Source organism: Aulostomus chinensis, chromosome 1 (genome assembly GCF_037954235.1).
Source record: "Aulostomus chinensis isolate RoL2024-O1b breed Wild chromosome 1, RoL_Achi_v1.0, whole genome shotgun sequence".
Lineage (NCBI taxonomy): Eukaryota > Metazoa > Chordata > Actinopteri > Syngnathiformes > Aulostomidae > Aulostomus > Aulostomus chinensis.
Window position 1 is genome coordinate 58,264,532 of NC_141320.1, and position 27,967 is coordinate 58,292,498.

Here is a 27,967-nt window from a genome sequence, read left to right on the forward strand (position 1 = left end):
CTTGCTGACCCGAGTCTGTAACCTTCATACACGTACAGATGCCTGTGCCAACTTGCCACTCTTGACCGCCCCCAGCTAGTGCTGACTGGCACGATTGTAAAACCCGTAGAAAATCCTGCATGCGTAGTATATACAGTATGTCCTGTAGTGTAGCCCAAGCGTTACGTCCCCTGCCTCTATGGAAACAGTACAATTACAGCTACAAGTAGTAAATGTAACGTGATTCATAACCAAAGGTGAATTTATTTCATCACTTTCTTTACCAGAATGGCTGCTGTGACCCTGTGGGTGGGCCCTGCACCCAAAGTTTGCCAGATAGACAATTTGTAACCCCACATGGCTAAATCAACCCACATCCTCTCATCATTACTGTTATTATAATACCCACCTCTTGTTTGCTGTTACCGGTTAGCCACCCTCGTTACACTTTATATTTTTACAAAGTATCATCGCCCCAATTCGATGCTGTCTGTTTTGTGTGTGGACTTTGGTTTTAGGGTTGAGGTTAGAATGACGTTATGTTCAGGTTCATGGTTTGGTATTCACAGAATTCTACTTGGGGATGAGTAAAGTATTCTGATTCTGATTTACTCGTGATACCCAGCTGTCTTTGAATGATTGAAAATTGTTCTCCCTTTGGGCCCAAATGTTGTTCCTCAGGGAATTTTCACACATATCAGAAATCGAACTCTGGGCTGTTGTCTCTCTTTGTGCGGTTTGTTTGAGCAGATATGAATACAGCGGTGAAAAAAAAGACAACTTAATTCCAGTTTGTTTTGTTTGTGATGTAAACATGATCCGACCTCAATCCGACCCAAGTGCAGGGAGCATCGTGCATTCCTGGATCAAACCAGCCGCCGTAGCTGCTGCGTGGAGTGATGTCGTGCTCTGTAAACAATCCAGCTAGGTGTTAGCTGTGCAACATGAACCGAGGGATTAGCTGGAGGAAGTGAGTTGCCTACTCAACATTTGGGAAAATAAGCAAATGAGGAGATGGCAGTTCTGCAGTGACATTTTGAATAACCTCTGATATCCCGTGAGTGAACAAGCCGCCCCATTTGCCTGCAAAACCCACATGATTTCTGACCAATAAACAGGCGACAGCTCTCTTGTGGCTTTTGTTGTAGCATTGAGGCACTCTTGACACAGGGGAAACCCTACCAATCCAGTCGAGAAACGCACGCCCTCTCATCATTCGATTCAGACCAGAGTGAACAAAGTTATAGGTGCAAAAACACCCACAGTGTTAGTCTCCTGTTTCTTTCGCCGAATTGCTTTTGTTCTTGTTTTGCTTGCCTGTCCTTCGCCCCCACCTCAATGTCACGTCTCCTATTTTAGATTGTGTAGCACAGCAATATCAGGTTTATGCCCTTATCAACTCTTGTAGCACCATGACCTCCCTGAATAATATCTTCCTGGAAGTATTGAATCATCGAAACAAACTGAAATCGGTCATATGCTTTATAAAAAAAAAAAAAAAAAAAAAAAAAATCATCTTACAGAGGCGGAGTCACAGGATTGAATGGCTTGGCCTGAACTTCCACTCACCTGCAACTCTAAAAGAATGTGGCACAAGCATCCGATTACAATCAGAAAAATAAAGCATCCTATCAATAGAAAATGTCCCTGGAACACAAGACCGCACTGCAATAAATGGAACTTTTAAGAAATTACCTCTCCAAACTCCAGACTGTGACGCTATTTCTACAGAAGTCAGTGCTTTTCCAAGGAATGCCTCCCTACCCAAACCACAACCCAAGCAGATCATTTAGATGCGCCCCTAACCACTGAACTGAGGAAAGGAAAGCATTCTTGGGAAAACATGGGGATCCATCCCATAAACACTTAAAAAAGACAGATATCAAACAACCGGCCATAACCCTAACCCTGAATGCCAAGAAGGCGTTTGGTGGGGTAGGATGACCCTTTCCCTTCACCCCTTTAACCATTTCGGCTTGGATCCTATTTCACCGACTCAAGTTCTGCGCAGCGCTCCTTCGGCATCAATAAACACAAATGGAAAAATGTAAAATTCACTCTAAACAGAGGAACTCTGTCTCCTCTTTTTTTCCCCCACTTTTCGTAGAACCACTTGCCGGTTCTGTAACATACAGTCACAGCTTTTCTGGCTGTAAGACTGACTGTCGCTGTCACAAAATGAGTCTATATGCCGATGATGTCCTTCTATATCTATCATATATCTGCAACCTTTTCCCTTCAGTCCACAATCCAATTAACAGCGTCGGCAGGATTTCTGGCTTCTCCATCAACTGGTCCATACCATGGATTCTGCCTCTAACTCTCTTAGACTTGGATGCTGAGATTGGGGAATTTTTCACAACCCATTAGGTACCTCTGGATTATTCAAACTCATCATCTTTACATCATCACACATTCTACCCAAAGTTAATAACCTTTTTTCCATGACCCAGGTTAATCCTACCCTAGGCTGGTTCCTCTGTCTAATGTCGGCAGTCAACAGATTGTGACGGAAAGGCAAAAGGTCCAGGAACAAACTATCAACACTCCAAAACCAAAAAAGTACTGCAGAAAGATGCCAGACTAAACCAAATGCTTTCATTATTTCCTCTTCTCTGTTTTACCGGCCAAATAACGTTCACACTGGTTGCTTTGACACGAATCAGACCACATACAAGAATTTCCCCATTCAACATAAAGCATCCATAGATAATTCTGTCAAAACCCACGTCTCTCTTAAATTTGGCACCATAAACGCCACCTTCACTGCCGGGTGTCAAGCAAATTAAATTATCAAGCTTAAACTCTCCCCTTCTGCTCTCTTTCCTATCCGGCACAGCCACTACATTCAGAGTCGAACAGAGAGGAAAAACCAGCCCTGGGGCACCTTTTTCTTTTCTCATGATGTCTGACAGTCTCAGACAATCGCACTACTTAACCCATGATTGTCACTACCCATATAAAGAGTAGAAAGAGATCATTGAAAAAGAAAATGGATATTCATAGAATGTAGAATATCATTCTGATCAACTTTAGATTAAACATCTCCAAACACAGTTCTTAAAACAGGACAAGAAAACCATCTCTCCCAACTTGGAAAACTCAACTAATTCCTCATATCTAGAAAACTCATCCATTCATCCATCCATTCACTAACACCCGGGGCCCCCTCCTGCTTTATATCTTTTTTCCAACCCCCGATGAAATAATTAATTAAAATAGCAACAAATGTTGTGATTTTTACAAGCGCGTGCTCAGTAGCACCCACTTACACTTCAAAACACAACTTATAAACGCATTTTAAAGCTTTTATCAGCACTTTGCTCAAATGCAGTTGTTTTTAAATGCGCTGTATCAATAAAGTTTAACGTAACTGTACTGAACGAGGTAGGAAAGCTCAGAATGGGTGCAATAACATTCAGGGTAAAGGCTTGTTTTGCCCCTCACGGGCTCAGATTGCTATTTCTTCTCTGGCCTTGGCTGTCTCTTCCAGTTCATATTTTATACACAACAGAACGTCTCAAGCACAACAGTCTTGTTCAGAGGGGCCGAAAGCCACTGACATGGTGACAGTGCTGTTTAGCATCACAGTTCTCACCACTACTGGACTCTCACCAGGACACGAACATGTCCCACTAAACAGACATTCCTCTTCTCAATACTGGAAGAATTCAAAATATTTTTTTTGGCCAAATCAGTCGGTTCTACCCCAAAAGAGGAACGCAAGGGTCATTTAGCATGGCTTCTATCTCAGCTCAAGGTACAGAAACGCTACTCATCTACAGAACGTGCCTTGAATAGGAATAAGATGAAGCCCAATGTCAAGCCTGTCTGGTGAAGGTCACGCGTGTAATTTCCACAAGTGTGAACACACACATGCACACTTAACTCCATGTGACATGAAAGCATCCTCTGGTCCTGCTTCATGTCCAGTCCTGAAGCCTCTTTACCCTCTTCCCCAGTGTGTTGCTCACTCATCCACACCGCTCCTCCCCATCACACCACTGCCTGCAGAGTTGCTGTGTGCATTAGCAGGCCGATGCAGGATGTGTGTACAGTAAACTGTATTATATGAGTCTGTGCACGCTACTTGCGGTACATACTGGAGGTTACATAAGAGCCGGGTACAGAAATGTCATAAAGGAAGGATTTGTTCAAGAGAGAGTTTTGTTCAAAATGATCAAATCCAGAGCAAATGCATATAATATCTGTTCATGTCATGTTTGCCTGATCACATGCCTGCCCCTCCCCCCACATCTCCCATCCCTACTACCCTGGAGTCTTCATCACGTGCTCTCTGCTCCTGTTCCCCCTGAAGCCTTCATCGCAGACTAGAGGACTAACTGAGAAATGGGCGTTTTAATTCTCTCCACTATGCAGGCCCTCCATTACTGATCCCAGGGTCAGAGACAAAGTTTTATCCTGCCCTAAAGGCTGGCAGATTAATCTCAACCCAGATTGGTGAGTAGGGATGCAACTCGGGGCTGGTCTCAGGTCAGTAACATCAGGTAGAGGAACCGGTGGTTAAAAATAGAAGCAGAGACCAGCAGGCAGGAGATTGTGGCTCATCTGTCATACTGAGCAGGATAAAGCTTTGATTTGGACAAAACAGGGAGGGATATACCATCCGGCTAGGGCCGTGCAACACCACAATAATAGATTGTCATGTATCAGAATGTGTTCACGATCCGCCATCGCAGAAATCTGTAGCATCGTGCCACCAAATCTGTTGTAGTCCCACGCTCATTCAAAGGTGGCGGTAGACTCACCGCCAAGTTGAAGCCGCTAGAATCTAGAATAAGATATATTTTCATATGGTTTTACATGTGTTAAAGCACACACGTGTACGCCACTTTTCAATGCAACAGTTGTGATTTCTAAAAACAAACGTGAGAGAAACTGATTGCAGTTGAGCGTACACACGGTTTTATAAGTTGGGATATTTTTCGATGTATGCCATTATCGTCTTTTTTGTGTACGTCTACTTTTAGTATGAATACTACACATAGTTTCACGAATGAGACCCCTGAACTTGGGCGAATGCCAGACGGGTTGTGTATCATCAGCACAGCAATGATAGAACACGCAACTGATGGATCAAGTAGCCTAAAGGATCATAGATAGTGAAAACAAAATGGGTCCAAGGATTAATCTCTGAGGAACACCACAAAGTCTTGACTTTTGTGGATATTTTGTACTTTTTCTTGAAAAGGCAATCTTTGAAAGGGGACTTTCCAATAATTCAGCCACTTCTTCTCAGTCCAGTTTTTCCTGCTCTCTAAATTCACCCTTGTTTTTTCCCCCTCTTTCACTCACAGACTGACTACATTTTCTAAGTATTTGCAAAAGTCAGGAAGATGTTAGAATACTGTCTGTCTGTCCAAGCAGTTTTACGTCTGTAATTATGGATGGTGTGTGTGTGTGTGTGTGTGTGTGTGTGGGGGGGGGGGGGTCCTGTTTAAATTAGCTCAGTGCATAGCTATAGCCCGCTGTGAATGGCAATTATTTTGTTTTTAAATCCTGAAATCCCACAGCTGCAGTTGTGAGAAAGATGGAGGGAACGTGGGGGGGACTGTCTGACGGGCTGCACTAGGCAGGGGTAGGTGAGTTGGGCATCTATCGGTTCCATTCACATGAAGGCAATACCTCAGGAATACCTTGATCCCAATATAAATATTCAAAAAAATGTCGCAGTGCATTACTCAACTGTCTGGTGGGGAGTTTCATGTATAATTAGTTATTCACCAGAAACCAAAGAAGACGACTGTTTTAAAGGCTGTAATTTCTCTCTTTCTCCGTGAGGGGAAGTTAGACTGCATTTTATTTTATGCAGTAGTGCAGTAATGCTACTGCAGTGCTGATGTAGGATAAAAACACAGTTCACGCTGGTTCTGATTCAGTGCCATGGTTTTATAATCCTCCTCCTCTTGCCATCAGGTGGTACTCATGCTGAGGCTTTGACCTGCATACTAAATGTACAATATTTCCATTTTTTTGCTGTTTTTCGTGGGGGGAGGACAGAGGGAAACGGTGTGTTTTGCTGTGCCAGAGAGAGTTTCCCAGGGGAAATGCGGGCCAACCAGCAGAGCCAACCCCCGTGCTCCTCTCCCAGGCTTGTCCTCCTTTGCTGTCACTGCCAGGAGGGCAGGATTGGTGCTTGCATTATTTGCTGTTAAGTGTTTTTTTTTGTGTCTGTGTGTGTTGTTGAAAATGTTACTGCCTTTACTTGTATATAGTTTTCTTAGTCGCTGCTGTTGATGGACTCTCATGAGAGCAAACAAATCTTAAAATGTGTTTTGAAGGTTTTTTTTGGGGGGGGGGGGGGGGGGGGCTTCTATGACGTAGGGTTACGACCTCGCTGTCTTGGGTGATTTCTCTCCCAGATAGCGTGCCCTGCTCAGTGGATCAAAGTGACAATGACAGAATCAACAGACTGATAAAATGTCAAACTTTTTCAGATTACCATCTGCCAGGGGAAATCTAGGGAAGTCTTTCCACGGGGACTTGATAATGAATCCTCATCTGGGCGTGTGTGTGTGTGTGTGTGTGTGTGTGTGCGCCTGGATGTCTATGTTAGTATGATTACTTGCTCTGATAATGTCCCCATATACAGTAAGCTCAGCATGTCAGCATCTGTCCTCCAATCCCTGTTGATGCTTGTTTCTCACATGGTTGTCCACGTGTTGGTGTGTATGTGTGTGTGTGTTTGTGTGTGTGTCTGTGTGTATAGCTGTCATAACGCCAGTGGTTATTAATCTGACAGGATCAGAGATTGATGGCCAGCAGCAGCCACCTTTAGCTTGTTGCAATGTGTCTCTTTTGCGACGCCACTCCGAAAGTACAATAAGCTCAAAATCTGGAAAGTATTATATTCATAAAACCACGCGTCGTCCCGCCTGCATGCAGTTTTCTGTGTACAAATCCACCTGAAGTGGACGCATGACTCATGAACCTCTCACACCCTCGTTCAACCATAAATCAATGTTTATATGCTATGTGATTCCGTCAGATCGATTGTGTGTCTGCGCAAACGTGTGTGTGCGACTTAGTCAACAGTAAACCTGCATTCTGCATGTTAACCGTTAGCTTCTGTGCTACTTTGACATTTAGCATATTGGTGTTATTGGTTTGTTGTCAGTTGTCGTGAAAAATGCTGCCATCCATTCAAATTAATTCAAACTTTCTCTCCGTATTTCCAAGGACATTGTCAACTTTACGCTGAAAAGAAATGTTCTCTGTTTCTCTTCCTTGCAACAATGAACTGAGAAGATTTTGGTCGTCAAAGGTTAAAGGTCACGGTATTCGGCACGTATGCGAGGGAATTTTTCAAAAAATCCGCTGGGATTCCAGAACGAACGGAAAGAATTTTGGCAGTGAAAGGTTAAAGGTCACTGCCCGCTACTACGAATGCAAGGTTTTAGGACACCTTGAGGGAATGTCTTCAAATACAATTCGAACATCCTCTGGGATTTAAGGATGACCTGAATAGATTTTGGTGGTCAAAGGTCCAAGGCATCTTGATAGGTAATGAATTATTTCTACTCTGTAACAAACTGACAGCAAATCAATGTGTTTTGTTAAAAGAACAGTGTTTTAGGGCAAGAACATTTTGTGTTGAACTTTGGAAACAAATGCGTTATACAGCCGGTAAATTATCTTCACTATCTGAAGCCGGTGGCTGTGCCAACAGAGAGCAGGACAGACCGCAGAGCTGAAAGACAGAGCGTCGTCCGTCCTTCCTCCCTTCCTTTCATCCGCCTGGCTGCAACTGCACAAAAACCTGCAGAGGTGTTCTCGACCTGCTCCACCCACTGACCCATATATGTTCATAAACCGGATCCCGTGAACTCACAGCGTCCTCGCCTGTTCAAACAAAGCACCTGAAAAGACAGGAAATCAGCTCGGTTTTTTCATTTCGTCACGACTTTATGGTAATCCATGTAAATGTTCTCTTTAATTTTAATTCTCTTTCCCTCACACACACACACACACACACACACACACACACACACACACACACACACACACTCTCTTCAGATCCACAAATCCATGCTGCAGTAGTGTGGATGGCATAAAAAAGGACCTCTAAACTGAAACAAAATCTAAAGACCGTTGTTTAAACCACTAAACCTGAACCGGGACAAGAGTTTAAACATGTCCTCATCCAGATAAAATTTCGCTGTGTGTCTCAATTAAACGTCCAAAGACACAAAAAAAAACGTTTTTAGTGTCTTATGTTCACGTGAAAAAGGAAGAGTTCATTTTGCGCGAGTGTTTCGCTCAAGAGGAACAAATTATAACCCCCCAACAAATACGAGGAGTATCAATCCGTCTTTTTAATACCGCTGTTCCAAAGCCCCCTTGATTGCCTTTTAATGAAATCGCAGTGAGGACTATGGTGCATGAATCAATATTAACATCGTTCCTTCAGCTGCAGCTGGGTCATGATACATAAATAGTGGAGACAGTCTCACTGTCTACCTATGCCTCCATTAGCTGGCAAGAGTCAATAAATGCCTATGCAGAAAAATCGGTATTGTTGAAAGAGTTCCCCCCCCGAGAGACGGGTTTGATCGGTTAATCTCTCCTGAGAGACCCTCCCGCCGTCCTGGGATGAACGGCAACCGTGTTGTAAAACGTGATTGGTCAGTGTTTGTATTTCTTAGCCTGCTCCAGATTAAGCTAGGTCTGCGGTATGCGTTGCCGTGGTGATATACCCCCAACCACCTTTGCTGGAGCAGAAGACCCGGTACGACCCTGAAGTTACCTCGCTGTTCGAATCCTACTTTGTAGAACAGGCCTCGGGGCTCCAGATCAACGTTGTCTAGTTGTCTCGGGAACTATAAAATATTGATAAAGGAAGAATCGAAATCCTCCTGGGACACGTCAGGGCTAACCGGATTTTCCACTTGAAAAACATAAAGTGCTGTCAGGGCGTATCACTGCTAACGGTGCGCATCCATGCTCGCTCAGTGGGCGCAGGTAAGAGGCTATCAGAAAGTCGCCCTGCCTCCCAAACCTTTACTTGTTCTTTCTCTGTTGGATTTGACATAAATCTTTTAATCCAAATTAAAAAAACAAAAAAAAAACAACGACCGAAAGAAAAAAACGGCTCGTTCTTCCCTTGGGATTTATCGCTTTCGCTAGCATGGTTACGTCACCCGTCAGAACCGGCTAAAGGACTGTCAAAGTAACCGTTCAACTCCGAGGTCAGACAGGCGGCTTCCTCTGTTGTCACTGGGAAGCTCTGATGATATAAATTTTGCATAATAGTCAAATGCGCTGAGTGAGAAGGTCAGATGTCAGATTAGATGAAGATATATTTTTTAAAATTCACCAAAAATTGTTTTCCAGTTGATATCTGGTAACCAGTTGGTCTAATGAACCGTCAGGAAGTACTAATTCTTTCAAAGTAAAATAAAATATAGCAAATATTCTCACCGCCACAGTGTTTCTCTGCAGGGATTTTTACATATTCCCGGGTCTCCCAACACAAAGTGATGAAAAACTATAAATAATGCTGATGTTTCCGTGAAATATTCATAGGAAGACGATTACAGACTTCCTCATTCTTTCACTTTTCGAGGTCAGTGCTATTTATCGTAGGAAGTGACCGTTTTGTTGCAGCAGCAGTCGCGCTCTGCAGGCCCCCCACCCCGGAGAAGTTTGTCTTTCCAGAAGTGGTGAAATATTTACATGAAACATTCCAGGTCGTGATTCCAAAACAGTCGCTCTGGCACTCAGCGGATGAATGTGTGTGTTTGATGAATTCGGATTGGCTGCCTTTTGTTGCTATGGTGACGGTGCGGTGGAAGTTATCCGTATAATGCTGAGTTTCACTTTATCCATCCTAAGTGTGTGTGCGTGTGTGTGTGTGTGTGTGTGTGTGTGTGTGTGGTGGGGGGACTCTTATGCAACAACTATTGCATTTCGACGTTTTTTTTTGCTTCAGTCTAGACAAAAGCGCCTCTGAGACAGACGGTACGCTCAGAGAAATACTCAGCGGAACTACATGTCAACTACATCTACGCTCGTTTATCTGTGAACAATTAGCTAGGAAGGTCATTTCAAACCAACATTTAAATGTCATTGTCTTTAAGATGCTAATTCTGTCATGGTTATATTTGAGCAATAGATCCTTCTCTTCCAGAGAACTGATGAGGAAGCAGTGGTGGACCGCGGGGGAACCCGATCCATGCTAAACACCAACTTTGAGAAGGAAGAATTAGAAGGTAACACACTCAACGCATTTTTGTCTGTCATTGTTGCACGATGTCTCTCGGCAGCCGCACAAAAAAAAAAAAAGTGTGACGCAGCTTCTTCTGATTTGTCTTTTACGACACCGTGCCCAAGAAGAAGAGACGAAACGTTGACAACAAAGTCGAGAGCGAGCCGTTTTTTTTCCTCTTGCGCTTGGAGGACAAAGCGGAAACGTCGCGAAAAAAATTTCAGAGGAAGATTCGGGTTTTTTTTTCACCGTGCATTTTGAGATGAACAATGACATTTCGAGAATTAGCTTGAAATTTTGAGGCTACATCAACCAGTGCGTATTAACTGCCTATAAAATATCCCCTGTGTAGATGAATTAGCAAAATTCGGAATTCGCTTTCGGAACTTTTATACACCGTAAATGCAAGACAACGAAAGATACCCTCCTTTTCTGATTTCCTTCGATCCCGTTTTCAACCATTCAGCTTTTTTCCTCGCCATTTTTTTTTCTCAAAGTGCGCAATGAAAAACAAGATCGTCTTCCTTTTTTTTTTTTTTTTTTTTTTTGTTACCGCTGGGTTGGTCCTCCGTATGTTGTCGTCTCTGTTGCCGTCTGCGCGTTTGTCTTTGTCATCAAGAGTTTGATAGCCATCGAAATGAACACAAATGGATTTGAGCTTTTACTGCAACCTAATTACGATACCACTTTGCCAGTCGTTCCTTTTTATTACATTTAGAACTAAAAAAAAAAAAGAACAAAAAAAGGGCATCATCCATTCAAACGACACGCAGTATGAGAAACATGATCAAGGAAGACGAAGTGGGGCTTGTGGAGCGACTGCCTTCATCACAACTTATACTGGAAGACAAACTTAGAAAACTAGAAATAAAAAAAATAAGCAAACAAACACAAAGATTGGGTTTTTATATTCCAGCCGCGGGATAGAAGATCGATTATTTATGGAGAGAGCGGAACCAGGGTGGCCGTAAGCCGACGTAACAAACGTGTTCGTAGCTGCAACGTGGCTTGTCACTCGGCGAATGTCTTTCTTGGATCAGGTCTTGAAAAAAACACGTTGAGCTGTAAGTCTCTTTCTTTTTAAATCAATTTTTTTTAAAAACAAACAAAAAAACACTTTCTTACTCTTAACAATTGTTGTCGCTAGCTTCAAGGTTTAGTCTGGGAAAACCAAAACAGCAGTGTGGAAAACCGTGAAACATTGGCTTCATAATGAAGCCAAAATAATTCCTACATCAGCATCCGGTTGCCAGGCAACATTCTTCAAAGCAGCCGGCGAAGGTGTTACTCTTTGATTCTGACACAGTGCCATTGAGGTGCTGCTTTCATCTCGAGGACCCTCATCCTCAGAGGGCGGCGGGTGATGACGAGCTGTCTGTTGCTATAGTAACGCTGATACTGCATCAGCGTCACCAGGAAATCCTCTGAAGCCGTCTGAAACTGCGCCGCCTCTTTGGGTACCGACACCTGCCGGCTTGTTCTCACATCTGGAGCTGTTCTGTATTTAATGACAATACATCCCATAAAAGGATGAAACACAGCCATGAAGACATCCCGCGAACAAACCGCGCACAACAAGTTTACACACAACTTGATGTCTGTTTAAAAGCACGCTCACACACGCGAGAATGAATTCTGTCAGGATAAAAGAGCGAATAAAACGCTGACGTTTTTAGCCCCAAAGGGAAATTTTAAAAAGTACAGTTCAAACGGGAGCGTGACATAAATATGGATTTAACCCACCGGTGAATAGAATCCCAAATTATTCCTGTTTGAGTAACATTTGTTAAAATCGACGCCCGTCTGCTTTTTACTTAAAGTTACACGTGTAAATTTTAAGGACCAAACCTGCTAAGTTGATCAAATGTACAAAGCGTAGGATATCGTTGGGAAAGCTTGAGGGAATTTCTTCAAATTCGGCACTGCAGGGATGAGCTGAAAAGACTTTGGTGGTCGCAGGTCACTGTCGCTGTATTCCGAGTAGATAAAATGGGCTTGGGAAGATGAAACATAAAGTCGCTAACATTTCCAAGGCTACGGCTAACCCCGTTTGTGTCTTCACCTGCCAGGATGAAGCTAATAACGCTGGTTTTAGCACGTTAGACCCCAATCAGAATTATTCACCCTTCCATAAGAGAAGCGATCGGCAGATGCGTGGCATCTTAAAACAAACGCATTTAGGATCATATTAAAGAGAGCAGCGAATAAAAGGAGCAGCATTGCATAAGAAGAACAAGTAGAAATTTGAGGTTAGCGGGATAAATTTGACTTCTGGAGCTCAACGTTGTTCAGAACGGTGGCTGCACGGCCACGTCAGAGCTTAGTCAGTCAGAGGCGACTGTTCTCTGTGGCCACAGACAGCGTGAATGCACGCAGTGACGTATCGGGGAACTGAAACTCAACACAACGCTGCATGAATCCTAGCTTTGCCTGACTGCAAATCACTGAGATGCAGCGATGGAGGGGGGGGGGGGAGAGAGAGAGAGAGAAGAAAAAAAAAAGCATCCTATGACGTCATCAAAAGCTCAGGCCTTGAGGAGGTGAGCTATTTTTGGGAAGTCCCCCACTCACGAGTCTTGATTCATGAAACTTCAAGTCCTACCGCTCTGTCCTCATGTTTCCTCAGCTGCAGCATTCCTCCTGCGCAAAGTCCTCACTAAAAACAGCCATTAACTCGGGAAACGCGAATAGACCTCGTTAGTTTTCCCGTCACCGCCTCTTCTTGGACCTTAATTCACCTCGATTCTGGCACACGTCTACAAGAGAAGCTGCATCTTCAGCGCGAGCCCTGAGGTGACTCACGTCAGATCTGTGCGTCGCCCTAAATCTTATTAGCGTGCTGTAACGCGATTAGTCACGTCTCTGAGCTGCTGAAAACAATTTGGGGCATTTATTTTGAATTCAGCATGTTTTTCACTGTATCGCTCACAACGTTAGAGAATTGTTTATCCAAAAAAATGGAGGGCTTAAACCGTCTCACGGGATCAGACCAGTCCAGACAAGCCGCCACGTCAATGTACGGGTGAAGAAACACAGGAATGAATAAAAACTGCATTCCAGCTGTATATTTATCAAATAATTGTTTTTATCCCTACTGACATCTGTATAGACTTGTTTTTTTGTGTGCACGGTAGTCCTAAAACACATCCTGTAGCCTTAGCTTGTCATAAGAAGGTGACCGGAATACAGTTTAGACATTTAAATCTCTCGCTTAACTGTAAATCTAATCTAAAAAACACAAATCAAATCAAAATAGCTGCGAGTTACGCCGGAGATCATATGGTACATGAGCCAGACAGAGAGAACAGGGTGTCCGGTGTTTGTGTCTTTGTCTGGGCCACTGAGCTGCGAGCTAGCTGGGAGGATGAAGCGGTCAGCCAGCTCCACCGCTGTAATATCAGCTCGGATTATCTTCAAGCTGACCCAGTAGATGCACGCGCGTCTGAGAAAGACACCCGCTCTCACTTTCTACATTGAATTCAGATCCCCCCCCCCCAAAAAAAAAAACAAAAAATGGACAGCAACTACTTCCTTCTATGTCTTGTAAATGACCAGATGTGTATTTTCAAGTGTACTAGTACAACTTACTAGTACTTGCAAATGCAGACTTGATACGAGGGAAGCGACAAGAATGCAGCATCAGCTTTAATGTTGTTGTTGTTTTTTTTAATCTCTGATGTCATCAGTCTCTGAATTAGTCACCCGTGTATTTTGCATGTAAACCGGATTATTTTTCTCTCCCATTCAGTCTGAACGTTGTTTTTTTCCGGAACGAATGCAAAATCCAGAGTATGAGTGGATGCAGATGTCGTCACTGAATTTATTTAGTCATCATTTATCGAGCTGTTGAGTTGAATCACTGTCCTAAGTTCCTCATCTGCTTCTGCCACAACCGCGTTGCTTATTTTCGCAGGGATTTCTCTCAGCGTCTGGCGAGTTTGCGTGAGGAAACAACTTTTTTCTTGCTTGTCCGTCTAAAAATATTCCAGATGGTGTACGGAAACGAAGTGCCTGCACCAAGTATACTGTCAAACACTGTACGCTGGCAAAGGGGCTGCGCCGACTTTGGAAATTGCATTTTTTAACTTTGTGCTTCCTCGTGCTTCATCCAACAGCAGGAATGCAGCGGCTCACGTTGAACTTTCATGTGTCCCATCAGCAGAATCTCCTACTCTACCTGCGTAACGACACAGTCACACTGAACACGTGTCCTCTGTGTTCACTTCAGGCCACCGGACTCTCTACATCGGGGTTCACGTTCCTCTGGGCAGGAGGTCGCACCGACGTCACCGTCACCACGGACACAGACACAGGAAGAGGTCAAAGGAGAGGGACTCCACGACCGACGATGGACGAGAATCCCCCTCACACAGTAGGTGTCCAGGAACTGAGACATAACAGCCGCCTAACGTCTTATTCCTTTGTTTAAAATAAATTTGAAAAAAAGAGAATAAAGTTAGTTTGTTTTGTTTAGCTGGAGTTACCTACACTAACATCCAAAACAGGTTAAGATAAGATGACATGAGATAAGATGACATGAGATAAGATAAGATGAGATAAGATAAGAGGACATGAGATAAGATAAGATGACATGAGATAAGATAAGATGACATGAGATAAGATGACATGAGATAAGATAAGATGACATGAGATAAGATAAGATGAGATAAGATAAGAGGACATGAGATAAGATAAGATGACATGAGATAAGATAAGATGAGATAAGATAAGAGGACATGAGATAAGATAAGATGACATGAGATAAGATGACATGAGATAAGATAAGATGACATAAGATAAGATGACATGAGATAAGATAAGATGACATAAGATAAGATGACATGAGATAAGATAAGATGACATGAGATAAGATGACATGAGATAAGAGGACATGAGATAAGATAAGATGACATGAGATAAGATGACATGAGATAAGATAAGATGACATGAGATAAGATGACATGAGATAAGAGGACATGAGATAAGATGACATGAGATAAGATCACATGAGATAAGATCACATGAGATAAGATCACATGAGATAAGATAAGATCACATTAGATAAGATAAGATCACATGAGATAAGATAAGATCACATGAGATAAGTTCACATGAGATAAGATCACATGAGATAAGATAAGATCACATTAGATAAGATAAGATCACATGAGATAAGATAAGATCACATTAGATAAGATAAGATATCATGAGATAAGATAAGATGACATGAGATAAGTTCACATGAGATAAGATCACATGAGATAAGATAAGATCACATTAGATAAGATAAGATATCATGAGATAAGATAAGATGACATGAGATAAGTTCACATGAGATAAGATCACATGAGATAAGATAAGATCACATGAGATAAGATAAGATCACATGAGATCAGATAAGATCACATGAAATAAGATGAGTTGAGATAAGAAGGGATTAGCTAAAATCAGAAAAGATGACACGACATGAGATAAAATGAGATTAGCTAAGATAAAATGAGATGAGATAAGGTAACATGAGATAAGATCACATGAGATAAGATAAGATCACATGAGATAAGATAAGATAAGATCACATGAGATAAGATCACATGGGATAAGATGAGTTGAGATAAGAAGGGATTAGCTAAAATCAGATAAGATGACACGACATGAGATAAAATGAGATTAGCTAAGATAAAATGACATAAAATAAGGTAACCCTTTATTCGTCCCAAGACTGAAAGAAAGTTGCATTGTTACAACAGCATGTGTGACAGTCTGGAAACTTAACTTTGGTCTTCAAAGCTGAGGTGAAGAAGGAAGTGATGTGATTCTAGGTAACGGAAATCAATCAGAGATTGGATTTTGAATTGGATTTACACACGTACCACGACTCTAAGAGGGGTGCGTCCGTTCCTTCGTCTTCAGTCGGCTTCACACAGTGAAGCACAACTTTTTTCTTTCCCGATTGAAACTAAGTCGATATGGACGAAATGGACTGAGTATGTTACGAGTTTACTTTGAGAGCTCCCCAAATTTCAAGCTGTCCTGTTTTTTTTTCCTTGTTTGTGTGTGCATTTGTCTTTTTCTTCTTTGCAAAGATCTCAACTCTATAAAACCAGTTTCAACCAACATCCAATCAAAAATGCTGCTGTCATATGACGATGAAGTCATCTGATGCTCACGGACAATGATTTTTTTCTTTCCTCATGCGCATATGAAGCTACAGTTTCATGCGCGTGTCTCAAGGTGGCAGCAGAGAGTCATTTGTTGATTGATTTTCCTTCAAGTAACGCAATCATGGCTGTCTTCCTACTCTCCAGGAGGGAAATAGTGAAAATAGAAGCCAGACTGTGCCAGATAAAAGCCATACGATTGCGATTTGCCATCAGTGGACAGGTTCATCGTACAAAGCCAGCCTCGAGTGTTCCGTGCCCGACTGGTGAACCGTGTTTGCTGGTGTACCTCTTTTCTCTCTGTTTGGGATTCGTTGAAACTACCACGCTGTCTCCGTCCTCTTCCATTTGCTGCAGCAGACACACCAGCTCAGAGGGTGCAGTTTCTGTTGGGGACAGAGGACGGTGACGAGGAACACATCCCGCACGCCTTGTTTACTGAGCTGGACGAAATCTGCCTCAGGGAGGGTGAGGATGCGGAATGGAAGGAGACAGCCAGGTACACCCCTGCAGACAGACACTTTGGCTGGTTGCCTCTGTACAGCTGCTGTGTTAGCATTTCATCATGTGTCACCCCTCCCTTCAGGATGTCCACAATTTGCTCGGTACATACAGTCTGTATAAAAGAAGTATCCTGAAGGCTGGAAAAGCAAAGCCGCATTCTTCATTCTTTATGTTCTAATAGCCAGCAGGGGGCGACTCCACGAGTTGCATAATATTCCAGCTTTTATAAATGTGCAACATTTCAGTTTATTTATCACATTATTGTTACGCTACCACTTTACAAACTGTTTCCCCACAGAAAGGATTGATAAATGCTTTTAAGTGTGTTATTACTAGCATTGTAACCACTTCATAAATCGTTCATTAACAGTCGTAAATGACTTATACCCTAATTTCCCATCCGTCGATGCAAAGTCACTATTTGGCAAGTTGAACAAATGCTACACTGCTGCACGTGTATCCATCGTGGTTTAAGATCTGACGGATTAAAAAAGCATCCCTTCATCTTGTCAAATAGCGACCTCGCACTGTGGGAAAGCGGGTTATAAGTCATTTACGACTGTTAATTAACGGCTTATTAAGTGTTTACGACACAATTAATAACACACTTACAACAAGGTATTAATCCTTTATAAAGGGAGACTCGTTGTGAAGCAATATGAATATAATTATTATTACCTGCTAAATACAAGCCGTCAAAACTGTAATCCACAGTGTTTTTATACTGTGAATGTTCATACTACACACATCTCACAAGTACTTGAACGATGTGAAGTATGCAAAGAAAGTTGGTGTCTTCATTTCCACAATATGCCAAGGAAATTCTTCACTATAAAATCCGTTGCTGTGCATTTCACAATGACAACAAAGCGACGTCAAGACAGAAATGACATTTTTACTTCTGCTTTGCGATTTGTTCTGATAGTCGCTTGATATTTAAGGAAAGTTAACGCTGCTTTTTTTTTTTTTTTTTCAATCCATGAGAACATGATGAGGGAAAACACCTCAGATTCTTGAAACTCGCGCGGAAAATCTCCACCTGAGATTGAGCTAAAGCGGGAGAGCTGGAAAAAAAGGAGGAATCACCATATTTGGGCAGTGACTTAAAAGAATTATCTTGGGCTCTTGTCTTCCTGCGGAAGGGAAGGGAAAAATATTAATTTTAAAATCAGCTACAGACTTAAAAATCGGTCAAATTTATTACCACCGACACGAAGCTCCCGCTACACCGAAATGTACCTCGTCTTACGTGTGTCCCGGCTTTTTATCCGCCGTCAGGTGGTTGAAGTTCGAGGAGGACGTGGAGGACGGCGGGGAGCGGTGGAGTAAGCCCTACGTCGCCACCCTGTCTCTACACAGTCTCTTTGAGCTACGCAGTTGCATCATGAACGGAACGGTGATGCTGGACATGAGGGCGAACTCGCTGGAGGAGATTGCAGGTAGGCGCGTGTCGCCAAGCGGTTACGCTCCCATTATGTAAGTCGGTAAAATATCACGTGGATTACACGCAGATTACGGTCAGATATGATGAATCCGTGTATCGATATTAATTAGCTCGCTCGTGTTGGAGCAGGTAAAGCCTCTGAGATTAAAACTCTTGAGTGTGTTTTTGGCTTCTTGGTTCTTGACTTGATTCTAAAATTAATTCAGTTTTTTTTCCCCCCTGGTTTTGATTTAACAGAATTAGTCATCAGCGACGTAGCGTAGATATTTCCTTTGAGATTAAGACTTCATGTCAGAGCCCTCGAAGTGACGATTGAAGGCTGAGAGGTATTGATTTCACATTTTTAAAGCTCCCGAGCTTGGTCACCGTTCACAAAAAAAAATAAAGATTAGATGATTGCTATTAAGGCCCGACGTGCAAAATCAAAAGTCTGGTTTGGTATAAATCCTTCTGCTTTGTTTGAGTTTTTCAGAAAATAAAATACATAGAAGATTTTGTCGGTCTGGTAAATTCCTCGCGTCGCCGGCTGCTCGGCGGGAACAGACTCGGGATCAGCTGATCGGACAGTAAAATGTAAACTGACAAAGGCGTGTCGCTCCGCAGATATGGTTCTGGATCAGCACGAGGTGTCGGGTCCTGTGGGTCAGGATGCCAGGAGGAGGATACGTGAAGCCCTCCTCAAGCAACATCACCACCAAAACCACAAGAAACTGGCCAACCGCATTCCTATCGTACGCTCCTTCGCCGATATCGGCAAGAAGCAATCTGAGCCACATTCCATGGACAAAAATGGTGAGCAAATGGTCTGAACACACACATGAGCAGCCAGAATCTGCCTTCTCCGCGGGGACGGGAGTGCATTCAGTAAATATATAAGCAGTATGTTTGTAATCCTTTGCATGTTTTGTTTTTTCCATCTGTGACTCGCCGTTTTACTGCTGTTTTATATCTCATGTTCTCCTCTTGTTTGTGTTTCTCTGTGTTTGTGTGTGTTTGTCTTGTCTGCTGTATTTCGCATGTGTATGTGTGTGTGTTTGTGTGTGCCACGAAATCAGTAAATGGCCTTTCTTATCAAACCATCAAATCTCCCAGGTGTTTTCCTGACAAAGCACTCACCCTGAATGCCCCACCCAGAAATACCCCGTCCCGTGTGGCATGGCCTCCGTGTGTGTGCTGCTTATCGTGTCTGCCTCCACCTCCGTCACCTTTGACCTCCTTCGGGGGCCGCAGTCACGTGACCACAGACATGTCGTCTGACGAAAGCAAGACCAAACGTCTTAGCGCTCTTGAGGCAGTAGCACAGGGCTACTGCCTCATCTCACAGGAAGACCAAGAAGTCGGCACAGGCAACCAGAACGCCTACGCTGATGCTAACGGCTAAAAGCGTAGCTAGAGTATTGCTAACAGTAACTGATGAAAAGGGGAGAGTGTCACCTACTTAATCTAATCTCACAGTCCAGCCCTGCAAAATCTTGTCACTGACGCCCAGTGGGGCAACATGCCAACCAGTTCCCACACAGTATGTCGCCCTGTAATCAGACGCGAGTAGCCGATCGCAGTCAAAGGAAAGTTGGACACTTGTGATTGGGCTAGCTAGCTAGCTAGCCTCGTCTTGAAACGTTACATTCACCTGACTTCCCCCTCCTCTACATGCTCCTACATGTCATATAACACTCACATCGTTACCGCCCCACATGAGGAGACGTAGCATAGCAATAAGACTCAATAAAGTACAGTGAAAACAGTCACAAAATGACACCTGATACAGCATATACATCCACTGTGGATGTATATGCACATGTATTTTATTCGTTGGGTTCGATTGCTGTTCGCTATCCCCGCGGTCTTCCTAGCAAGTCGGCGTCTGACGAGCTTGATGATGCTCAGGTGTGCTCCTGGGCTCAGTGACATCGCCGATGGGCGTGGTTTCAGGTCCAACATCTCTGACCACACTCATGAGATTTTAAGGGGAAACAGAAATAAAAAATAACCAGAATGAGCTGGAAAAAACTGCTTTTAATAAAAAAAAAAAATATTAATTTGGTGAATCATTCGGCCAGATGTGTATTATTTATGGTTATACTCTCCACTTTATGTCACCTTCTTCGATGACTATAAACCATTGGAGCTTTGTGATAGCCTAGCGTCGTAGCCTAGCTAAAATGGCTACACTCACTAATAACAGTGGTAGCAACCTGCTTTGTAACAACAACAACAACAACAACAACAAACTTAAACTACATGTTGTAACCTTTTGAATTTATACTTAAAGAAATATTTTTGGGAACATTTGGGAAATATTTCTTTTCTTGTTGAGACGATAAGCTCGACGTCACCCATACTGTAGCACGCGCTGGACGCGTTAGCCAGTTAGCTTTGCTCAGCATGACTGGAAAATAAATTGGAGATTTAAAAACAGTTTACACCTCATGAGACCCCTAAAGTTATCTGGTTAAGTCACTGTGGCCCTGCAAAGTGAAAAAAATGGAGATACGAGCGTGGTATTGATCTATTTAGCGCTCAGCAAGAAAGAAAACAAGATTATTTCCCAACGTTCAAATGTATTTCTTTAAGGAAAGTAGCATTGCACTCTCACTGAGACAGCTGCTATATTTAAAAGCACATTTTTAAAAATCCTTTAGCTCTCATCAGCTGAAATTGGTGCGTTCACGTCACTAATGGCTTGAAATTGTAAAACTAGAAGGCGAGAGCAATCTTCAGCTAAACCCAATGACAAGAGCCGGCGTTAATTTGGCGCTCGGCGACTGAAGGTTGCATCTCATTTAGTTTACAATTTAGAAAGCTTTAGCCACTTTTTCACCAGATACACTCTGAAAAAAAAAAAAAAAAAGGACAATGTCGTGTCTTTTTATCACCGTAGAGCTGAACCTTTTTTATTTCCGATAAAGGTGCGGCACCTACAACAAAAGGTTCCACCTGTATCATATTTTTCAGAGAATGTAACTGTACCCTCTAGTCACTCCCAGGAGATTTTTATCTTAGTGTGGGAAAGAAGTATTTTGTTAGCCGCGGTGAAACTGACATGGTGTTTGTTTGGCGCTCTTCCCGACAGGCCAAACAGTTTCACCTCAGTCCCAGCCGGCCAACAACGAGGGCAAACAAGACGTCAGCCGAGAAAACAGCGCCGTGGACTTCAGCAAGGTGAGCGAGCAGACCCACCGCTGATCCCGCTGTTGATCTACTGGTACTGATATCTGGCCGCGTCGGGAACGCTGTATATTTGACTTAAGATCCGGTTACGTGTGAAATGGTCACCTTAACCCTCTTTTCCTGGGAAACGTATAACAAGCTTGTTTTCTTTCAACCCGCAGATGATCTCATTCAGACTGCTGAACATCATCATCATCATCCGTGTGTTCAGAGCAAACTCATTATTCTAAATTCTTTGCTTTTTTTTCTTCTTTTTTTTTTAAAAAATTCGCTTTTGGTCAATAGATTGACCTCCACTTCATGAAGAAGATCCCTCCTGGCGCTGAGGCTTCAAACGTCTTAGTGGGAGAGTTGGAATTCCTTGAGCGACCTGTGGTGGCCTTCGTCCGTTTGGCGCCCGCTGTGCTGCTCAACGGTCTGGCTGAGGTTCCCATCACCACCAGGTTAAACACAAAACCACCTGCTGGCCCCTCTTTCCCTGTGCTCCCGATCCCCCCCCCCCCCCCCCCCACTGCTTCATTAAAAAAGGATTTGACTCTGTGTTCACAGGTTTCTTTTCATCCTGCTCGGGCCTCTGGGAAAAGGTCCGCAGTATCATGAGATCGGGCGGTCCATCGCTACCCTGATGACTGATGAGGTGAGGCCGTGGAGCGCGAAGGCTGATGATGACGCCAGCGAGGGCGGAGGAGGTTTTGTAGCATCTTTTGTAGCGAGTTTACGGAGGTTTAGAGGTGGAAAAAGACGCAATTTGCGCTTCGATAATCGTTAAAATAGAAAATCAGCTCCAACTTTTCACTAATATTTGAAGCAATTTAACACACCCGATTAAAAACTAGAAGTTCCCTAGGTTACAGAATTAAAATTAAATTATGCAAAATAGCCCCCTTTATGACTGCATTATTGCATTTTTATCGCGGCTGCAGTAGTACGCAAGCAGTACTTCATCGGCAACTGGGAATGGGGGGCGAAACTTTCGTCTTTGGTTTATTTTTGCCCTTTTAAAAACTTCAATTGTGCCAAAAAAAAAACTGTGTAAATATTTAGCAGTGTGGTGAGAATTTTTTTTAGAATTTGTAGATGCACATTTGATATTGGACAAGAAAATGGTGGAATAAAAAGTGTCCTAATCCGGCTGACTTTTTTTCAGACTCCATCGGGGTAGCCGGAATTCACCGTATTTCGCTTGTTTTTCCGTCTCAATCATCCGCAGATTTTCCATGATGTGGCGTATAAAGCCAAAGACAGGAATGACCTGGTGGCAGGCATCGACGAGTTCCTGGACCAGGTGACGGTGTTACCCCCCGGAGAGTGGGACCCCTCCATCAGAATAGAACCTCCCAAAAATGTGCCCTCTCAGGTAAAATCCTAAAATCCTCATTTATAACAAAATATACAATTTTTTTTTTTTCCCTCCGTAGGGTGAGAAACATCCCGCCCTCCTCAGACAGCTGCCACTCAAAAAGCTCCAGTGTGTGTAAACATACGAACACTTGAATATCTGCCTTCTCCGCTGTTCCAAAACTGTTCTACTCTGTTCTTTGATGCTGCTCCCCAGGGTTCTGCTCTCAATCCTCTCCAAATTGTTGGTTCCCCCCCCCCCCCCCCCCCTGCCCTGTTAGTTATTTTTGGCCTGTGACAACATTGAAAAGCGGTCCGCATTCTTGTTTATGAGAGAGACGTTCTTTCTTATCGAACAGAACGCCGATCGGGTCTTTGTTTTTTTGGGGGGGGGGCTCCCGTGGTGATTTAATGAAAATGAAATATCAAAAGAGATCCATCTTTGGCTTTTAAGTTTGTCTCGGTGTTGACTCTTTACTTTATTTCGCAATGCAGGAAAAGCGGAAGATTCCTCCCGTTCCAAACGGCGTGACAGATCTAGGAGAGTCAGAGGAACACGGAGGGCACGGCGGCCCTGAGCTGCAACGCACTGGAAAGTAGGTATTAGAGAGAGACGAGCTGTCAGTAGGTCACTTCACTGCTTCTGCATCATCATTGTCCTCACGCGTTCAGGGCCCTCATAGATTGGCCGGCTGCTAGTTAGCTTAGCGCAGTGGATATTAATGGCTGGGCAGGCGAGCGTACCTCAGCTTTTCTCCAGCCTTTCCGTGCGTTAATAAAATGAGCGTTGTTACAAAATAACAATTTGAAGTCCAGACGGTGAGATTCGAATCAGGGTTATAATCTAACACCGCAGGGCACGGAGGTTTCACGCCAAAACCCCCCCGAACTAAAAAAAAAAAACCCACAAAAGATTAAAGAGGGAGCAGGGTTACGCAAAAGGCTTATTAAGTGGAACCCGCTGCAGGGCTGGAACACGGGGTGGATCGATTCCGCCGCAGTAGGTCACGAATGCCCTCCCGTAGTCTGCGACTGCACACATCATGAGTGCAGACCACGACGGCGCGATCTTAAAGAGCTCGCCGTCTTGTGAGGTAGCGAGATTTAAGCGCCACGACCGAGCCGAGAAGAATCGACAGACTCGTTATTGAAGTCCCTGTACCGCCGTCTGTGGATGAATAGTCTTCCTTATTACATTCACACAGAACTCAGCGACTCAGCCGCTACTCCTTTTACCAGTTTTGCACTTCCTGTTGAAGCTGTAGCCCGGTTTTTATTGTTGCTACGGTAACTAGTGTTAGGTCAACCTACGGGACAAATAATTAGCATTTCCTGTGACAGCTCTGAGTAAAAAGCGTAGCGTGCCCCGCTGCATGTTGTCAGGATCAGTCAGCCGCCTCGTGAGGGGATCTTGGTGGAGGTTTAATAGCAGAGGAGTGAATGACGAGCCGCTGCTGAGCTGCAGCTAAACCGCGGCTACAAGCTCTTATCCCAGCTGAGATTGGCTGGAAGCCCAGTCTCAGCTTTTTAACAGCCCCCCCCCCCCTTCCCTTCCAACACCACCACTTCCTAGGACGTGGCATCACTGCCTACTCACCGCTAAGCATAACTTGATGCCTTCTGTTGCCATAGCAACAGCCCGCTAGCTAGGTCGCTACAGTGCCAGCTCGCAGCAGCGGTGCAGAAGGAGCGTGCACTCGGCAGGACTGGGAGGCTCACAAGCGGGCGCAGACAACAAAAATGAAGGCAAGAAAAAGAGGCCGATTCGGCAAAACCACGCCAGCGACAGAAAGACAAATGAGACCGTGTGAACAAAATGAAATTATGAGAAATACAACCCTCGGGTCCAAGCGCAGCAGATCACACACACACACACACACACACACACACAGGGTTCTATTTGGTGTGTTGGGTGTGTGTTATGTTTCTCATTTATTTCATATTGATATTTTTTCTATAAGTCATAAATTTATACAGGTGTTCGAGGCTACAGGAGAGCTGTCTCGTTAACTCCGCCTCCTAAATGTCAGCCTGTCGCCGTCGGGCCCTTGTTTGAACTTGGTTCTGCGCTCTGAGACAGAAACACCGGCCGATTGCTTTTAATAAACGTGATTATAAGGTGATCCCGTCAGAGGCACAGCTTAACACTTTTCACCAGCTGATCTTAGAGGGCCTGGCGAAACTGTAATCTCATCTGTCGGCCCGAGAAAAACAACAACAACAACAACAACAAAAAACCCACCGTGTCTGCTTCCGCACTGAATTTGTTTGTTTTTCTCTCATAAAATCAAAGGTTATTTGGTGGGTTAATCTTCGACATCAAGCGAAAGGCTCCTCACTACCTTTCCGACTACACAGATGCCCTCAGTCTGCAGTGTCTGGCCTCCTTCCTCTTCCTCTACTGCGCCTGTATGTCACCTGTCATCACCTTCGGAGGGCTCCTGGGCGAAGCCACGGAGGGTCGTGTGGTAAGGAGGGACCTCTGGAGGAGCTGCGTATTCATATCTATTTCGTATGCATTTAATATTTATTTCCCGTGCCTCCAGAGTGCCATCGAGTCTTTGTTCGGAGCTTCCATGACTGGAATAGCTTACTCTCTGTTTGCCGGTCAGCCCCTCACCATCCTCGGCAGCACAGGTCCCGTTCTCGTGTTTGAAAAGATCCTCTTCAAGTTCTGCAAGTAGGTGTCTTTCTTTTTTTTCTCATATTTGTCTTTTATTTCCATGTCGAAGGCGTGTATCGCTTGAATCGCGACGCCACATCTAATGGAATTTCCTTTCCCCTCGCATGCGTGCGTGTGTGTGTGTGTGTGTTCCCTCTCAGGGAATATGGCCTCTCCTACCTCTCCCTGAGGGCCTGTATCGGCCTGTGGACAGCCTTCCTCTGTCTATTGCTGGTGGCCACGGATGCCAGCTCGCTTGTCTGTTACATCACGCGCTTCACTGAGGAAGCCTTCGCCGCTCTGATCTGCATCATCTTCATCTACGAGGCCCTGGAGAAATTAATCCACCTGGGTGTTCACTACCCCATCAATAAACACAACGACCTTCAGAAGCTCACGCAGTATTCGTACGTAACGGATTTTCGAATATGCTAATTTGGGATTCTTTTTAGAAGAGCTGATGTCTACGTCGCCAAAATCACAACAAATGTTGTCCAAAGGCACTTTTCATATAGAGTAGGTCAAGAACGGGCTCTCTATAAATATACAGAGACACAATAATTCCCCCGAGAGCAAGTACTTAAAAGCGGTGAGCAAAAACTTCCTTTAAAGGAGAAGAACTTGGAGCGGAACCATGCTGAGGACAGTTATCTGCTCGGGTTGAGAGAGAGGGAGAGAGAGAGAGAGGAGGGAGAGTGCGTTCCTTTCATAAAGATGTGCCATGATAAAGATAAATCATTAGAAGGGTTCTAACGTGCCGAAAACTCTGAAAACTGCTTTTTATCAAAGCCAACAAATTGAATCAAGAGGGCAAGACTTCATGGTCCAACATGGTGTGACAAAACTAGCATGAATACAGGCGAACAATGACAACAGGAAGTGGTTGTTACCTTAAAGGGACACGCCACCTTTTTAGGAAATAAACATATTGTCCTCTATAAAGACTCGTCTCTCCTCTCTGCATGCAGTACGACCCTCCGAACCCCCACCGGACGGCTAAGCGCTAGTTAGCTTTGCTACAACGGATGCTAGCAGTGGGGCAGTAGTGAAAAAGCCATCTCAAAAGTCACCAAATGCACTTTTCTTTGAAATAATCTCTGCCTAATTAAAAAAGCAGCGTCGCTTTTCTAGTCACCGACAAACTCATATTTTACCGACTGAAAGTGACTTTTGAGGCGCTGCGTCAAATCACTGCGCCCACTCGGGAAAGTAGTTCCGGCTTACGGCTCAAAAAAAACGAGGTTTTTCACAACACGTGCTAATATCCTGTAAAGAAAATCAATGATAGTTCCATATTTGCTTTTGAATAGAAAACAAACAAACATGGAACTATTGTCCGTGATGACTCAGCTCATGCCGCGCACACGCGTGCTGAAGCCTTTGCTGAATCATCAAACACCGGGTGCAGCAGTAGAGCAGACACGCTGTCCAGTTTTTCTGAAGCGTGTTTTTGCTTTACGGTGAATAATCCCGTGTTTGTCAGGAACATGATGCGTTACCCTCCCACACGAGCTCGTAGGTGGTTATTTCCAGCCTTCTGTGGGTTTGTTCTGTTGTGGGGTGACATTTAAGTTTGTGAAATGCCGGCAGGATCATAAATAAACAGATAAATCCTTCGCCGTATCTTGTAACTCAAAGGGGAATAATGTTAAATCTTTTATTGTTGCCATGGAGTCTTGTTGAAAGTCCAAAAATCCATCATTTGTGCGTCCCCCCTCGTCTCTTCCCACTCTTACACACAAACTATATAAACTATATCATTCTTAAGATGAATAAGCACCTAATTCCTACAAATCAAGTGACTTAATAGTTGCTGTTTTCATTTTTTAGTGGTCTTTTGGTGGTCAAACTCCGTTTTCCGCTGATGTTTGACTGTGTTGGGTGATGTGCGATTAAAGGGTCCGTTTCTTTGCGCTAACGGTGAATTCTTTAGCTTCTCGAAGCTCCTCTGTGTTTTTCTCTCCTCAGGTGCGCTTGCGTGGAACCCAGAGATCCCAGTAACGAGACTCTGCGGTACTGGGAGGAGAGAAACATCACGGCATCCCAAGTCAACTGGACCATGTTGGAAGTCAAGGTAAATAAGCACTGACATTTACAGATAAAGTACTAGCATAGTACATGAAAGTAAAGGTTATGTAGTTGTATCTTGAAGTAGCAGTAGAATCGCGTCAGTGGGGTTTCATGTCTCTGTGTGGAGCGCTCAGTGTCTGCCTCATCAACACGAACGAGCCTTCCTTCTGATTGGCTGTCACATGAGTGGCAGGTGACCGGGGGAAGCGGGGGCAGTCACAATTCGACCGAACCCCCGCTTGTGATGCGTGAAGGGGTCGCCGGATCCGAACGGCCCTTTAAAAATATACACACGTAAGCACTGGAAAAACTCTGGCACCCGATTGTGTCACAGCGCTCCACGGAGACGTGTTGTAAATAGGAGGGGATTAAGAGCACGTGGGCAGGATTTCACAGGATTTAGCCGTGCAGAA

At 43.9% G+C, this 27,967-nt stretch overlaps 1 protein-coding gene across 5 annotated transcripts in view; it reads left to right on the forward strand.

Moving 5' to 3' along the window:
- Positions 1 to 27,967, forward strand: part of LOC147272438 (sodium-driven chloride bicarbonate exchanger-like) — a 47,169-nt gene that overhangs the window by 13,347 nt on the left and 5,855 nt on the right. For 3 of the 5 annotated variants that reach the window (XM_086217041.1, XM_086217063.1, XM_086217130.1), the window contains 15 exons: positions 10,130 to 10,211; positions 14,436 to 14,579; positions 16,723 to 16,864; positions 18,148 to 18,308; positions 18,917 to 19,105; positions 19,369 to 19,659; positions 21,387 to 21,475; positions 21,770 to 21,927; positions 22,034 to 22,121; positions 22,695 to 22,841; positions 23,318 to 23,418; positions 25,116 to 25,290; positions 25,369 to 25,502; positions 25,646 to 25,891; positions 27,453 to 27,558. In XM_086217041.1, coding sequence (XP_086073167.1) covers positions 10,130 to 10,211; positions 14,436 to 14,579; positions 16,723 to 16,864; positions 18,148 to 18,308; positions 18,917 to 19,105; positions 19,369 to 19,659; positions 21,387 to 21,475; positions 21,770 to 21,927; positions 22,034 to 22,121; positions 22,695 to 22,841; positions 23,318 to 23,418; positions 25,116 to 25,290; positions 25,369 to 25,502; positions 25,646 to 25,891; positions 27,453 to 27,558 — 2,253 coding nt within the window. The remainder of the gene's footprint in view (positions 1 to 10,129; positions 10,212 to 14,435; positions 14,580 to 16,722; positions 16,865 to 18,147; positions 18,309 to 18,916; positions 19,106 to 19,368; positions 19,660 to 21,386; positions 21,476 to 21,769; positions 21,928 to 22,033; positions 22,122 to 22,694; positions 22,842 to 23,317; positions 23,419 to 25,115; positions 25,291 to 25,368; positions 25,503 to 25,645; positions 25,892 to 27,452; positions 27,559 to 27,967) is intronic. The other 2 variants (XM_086217206.1, XM_086217280.1) reach the window with 2 other exon arrangements.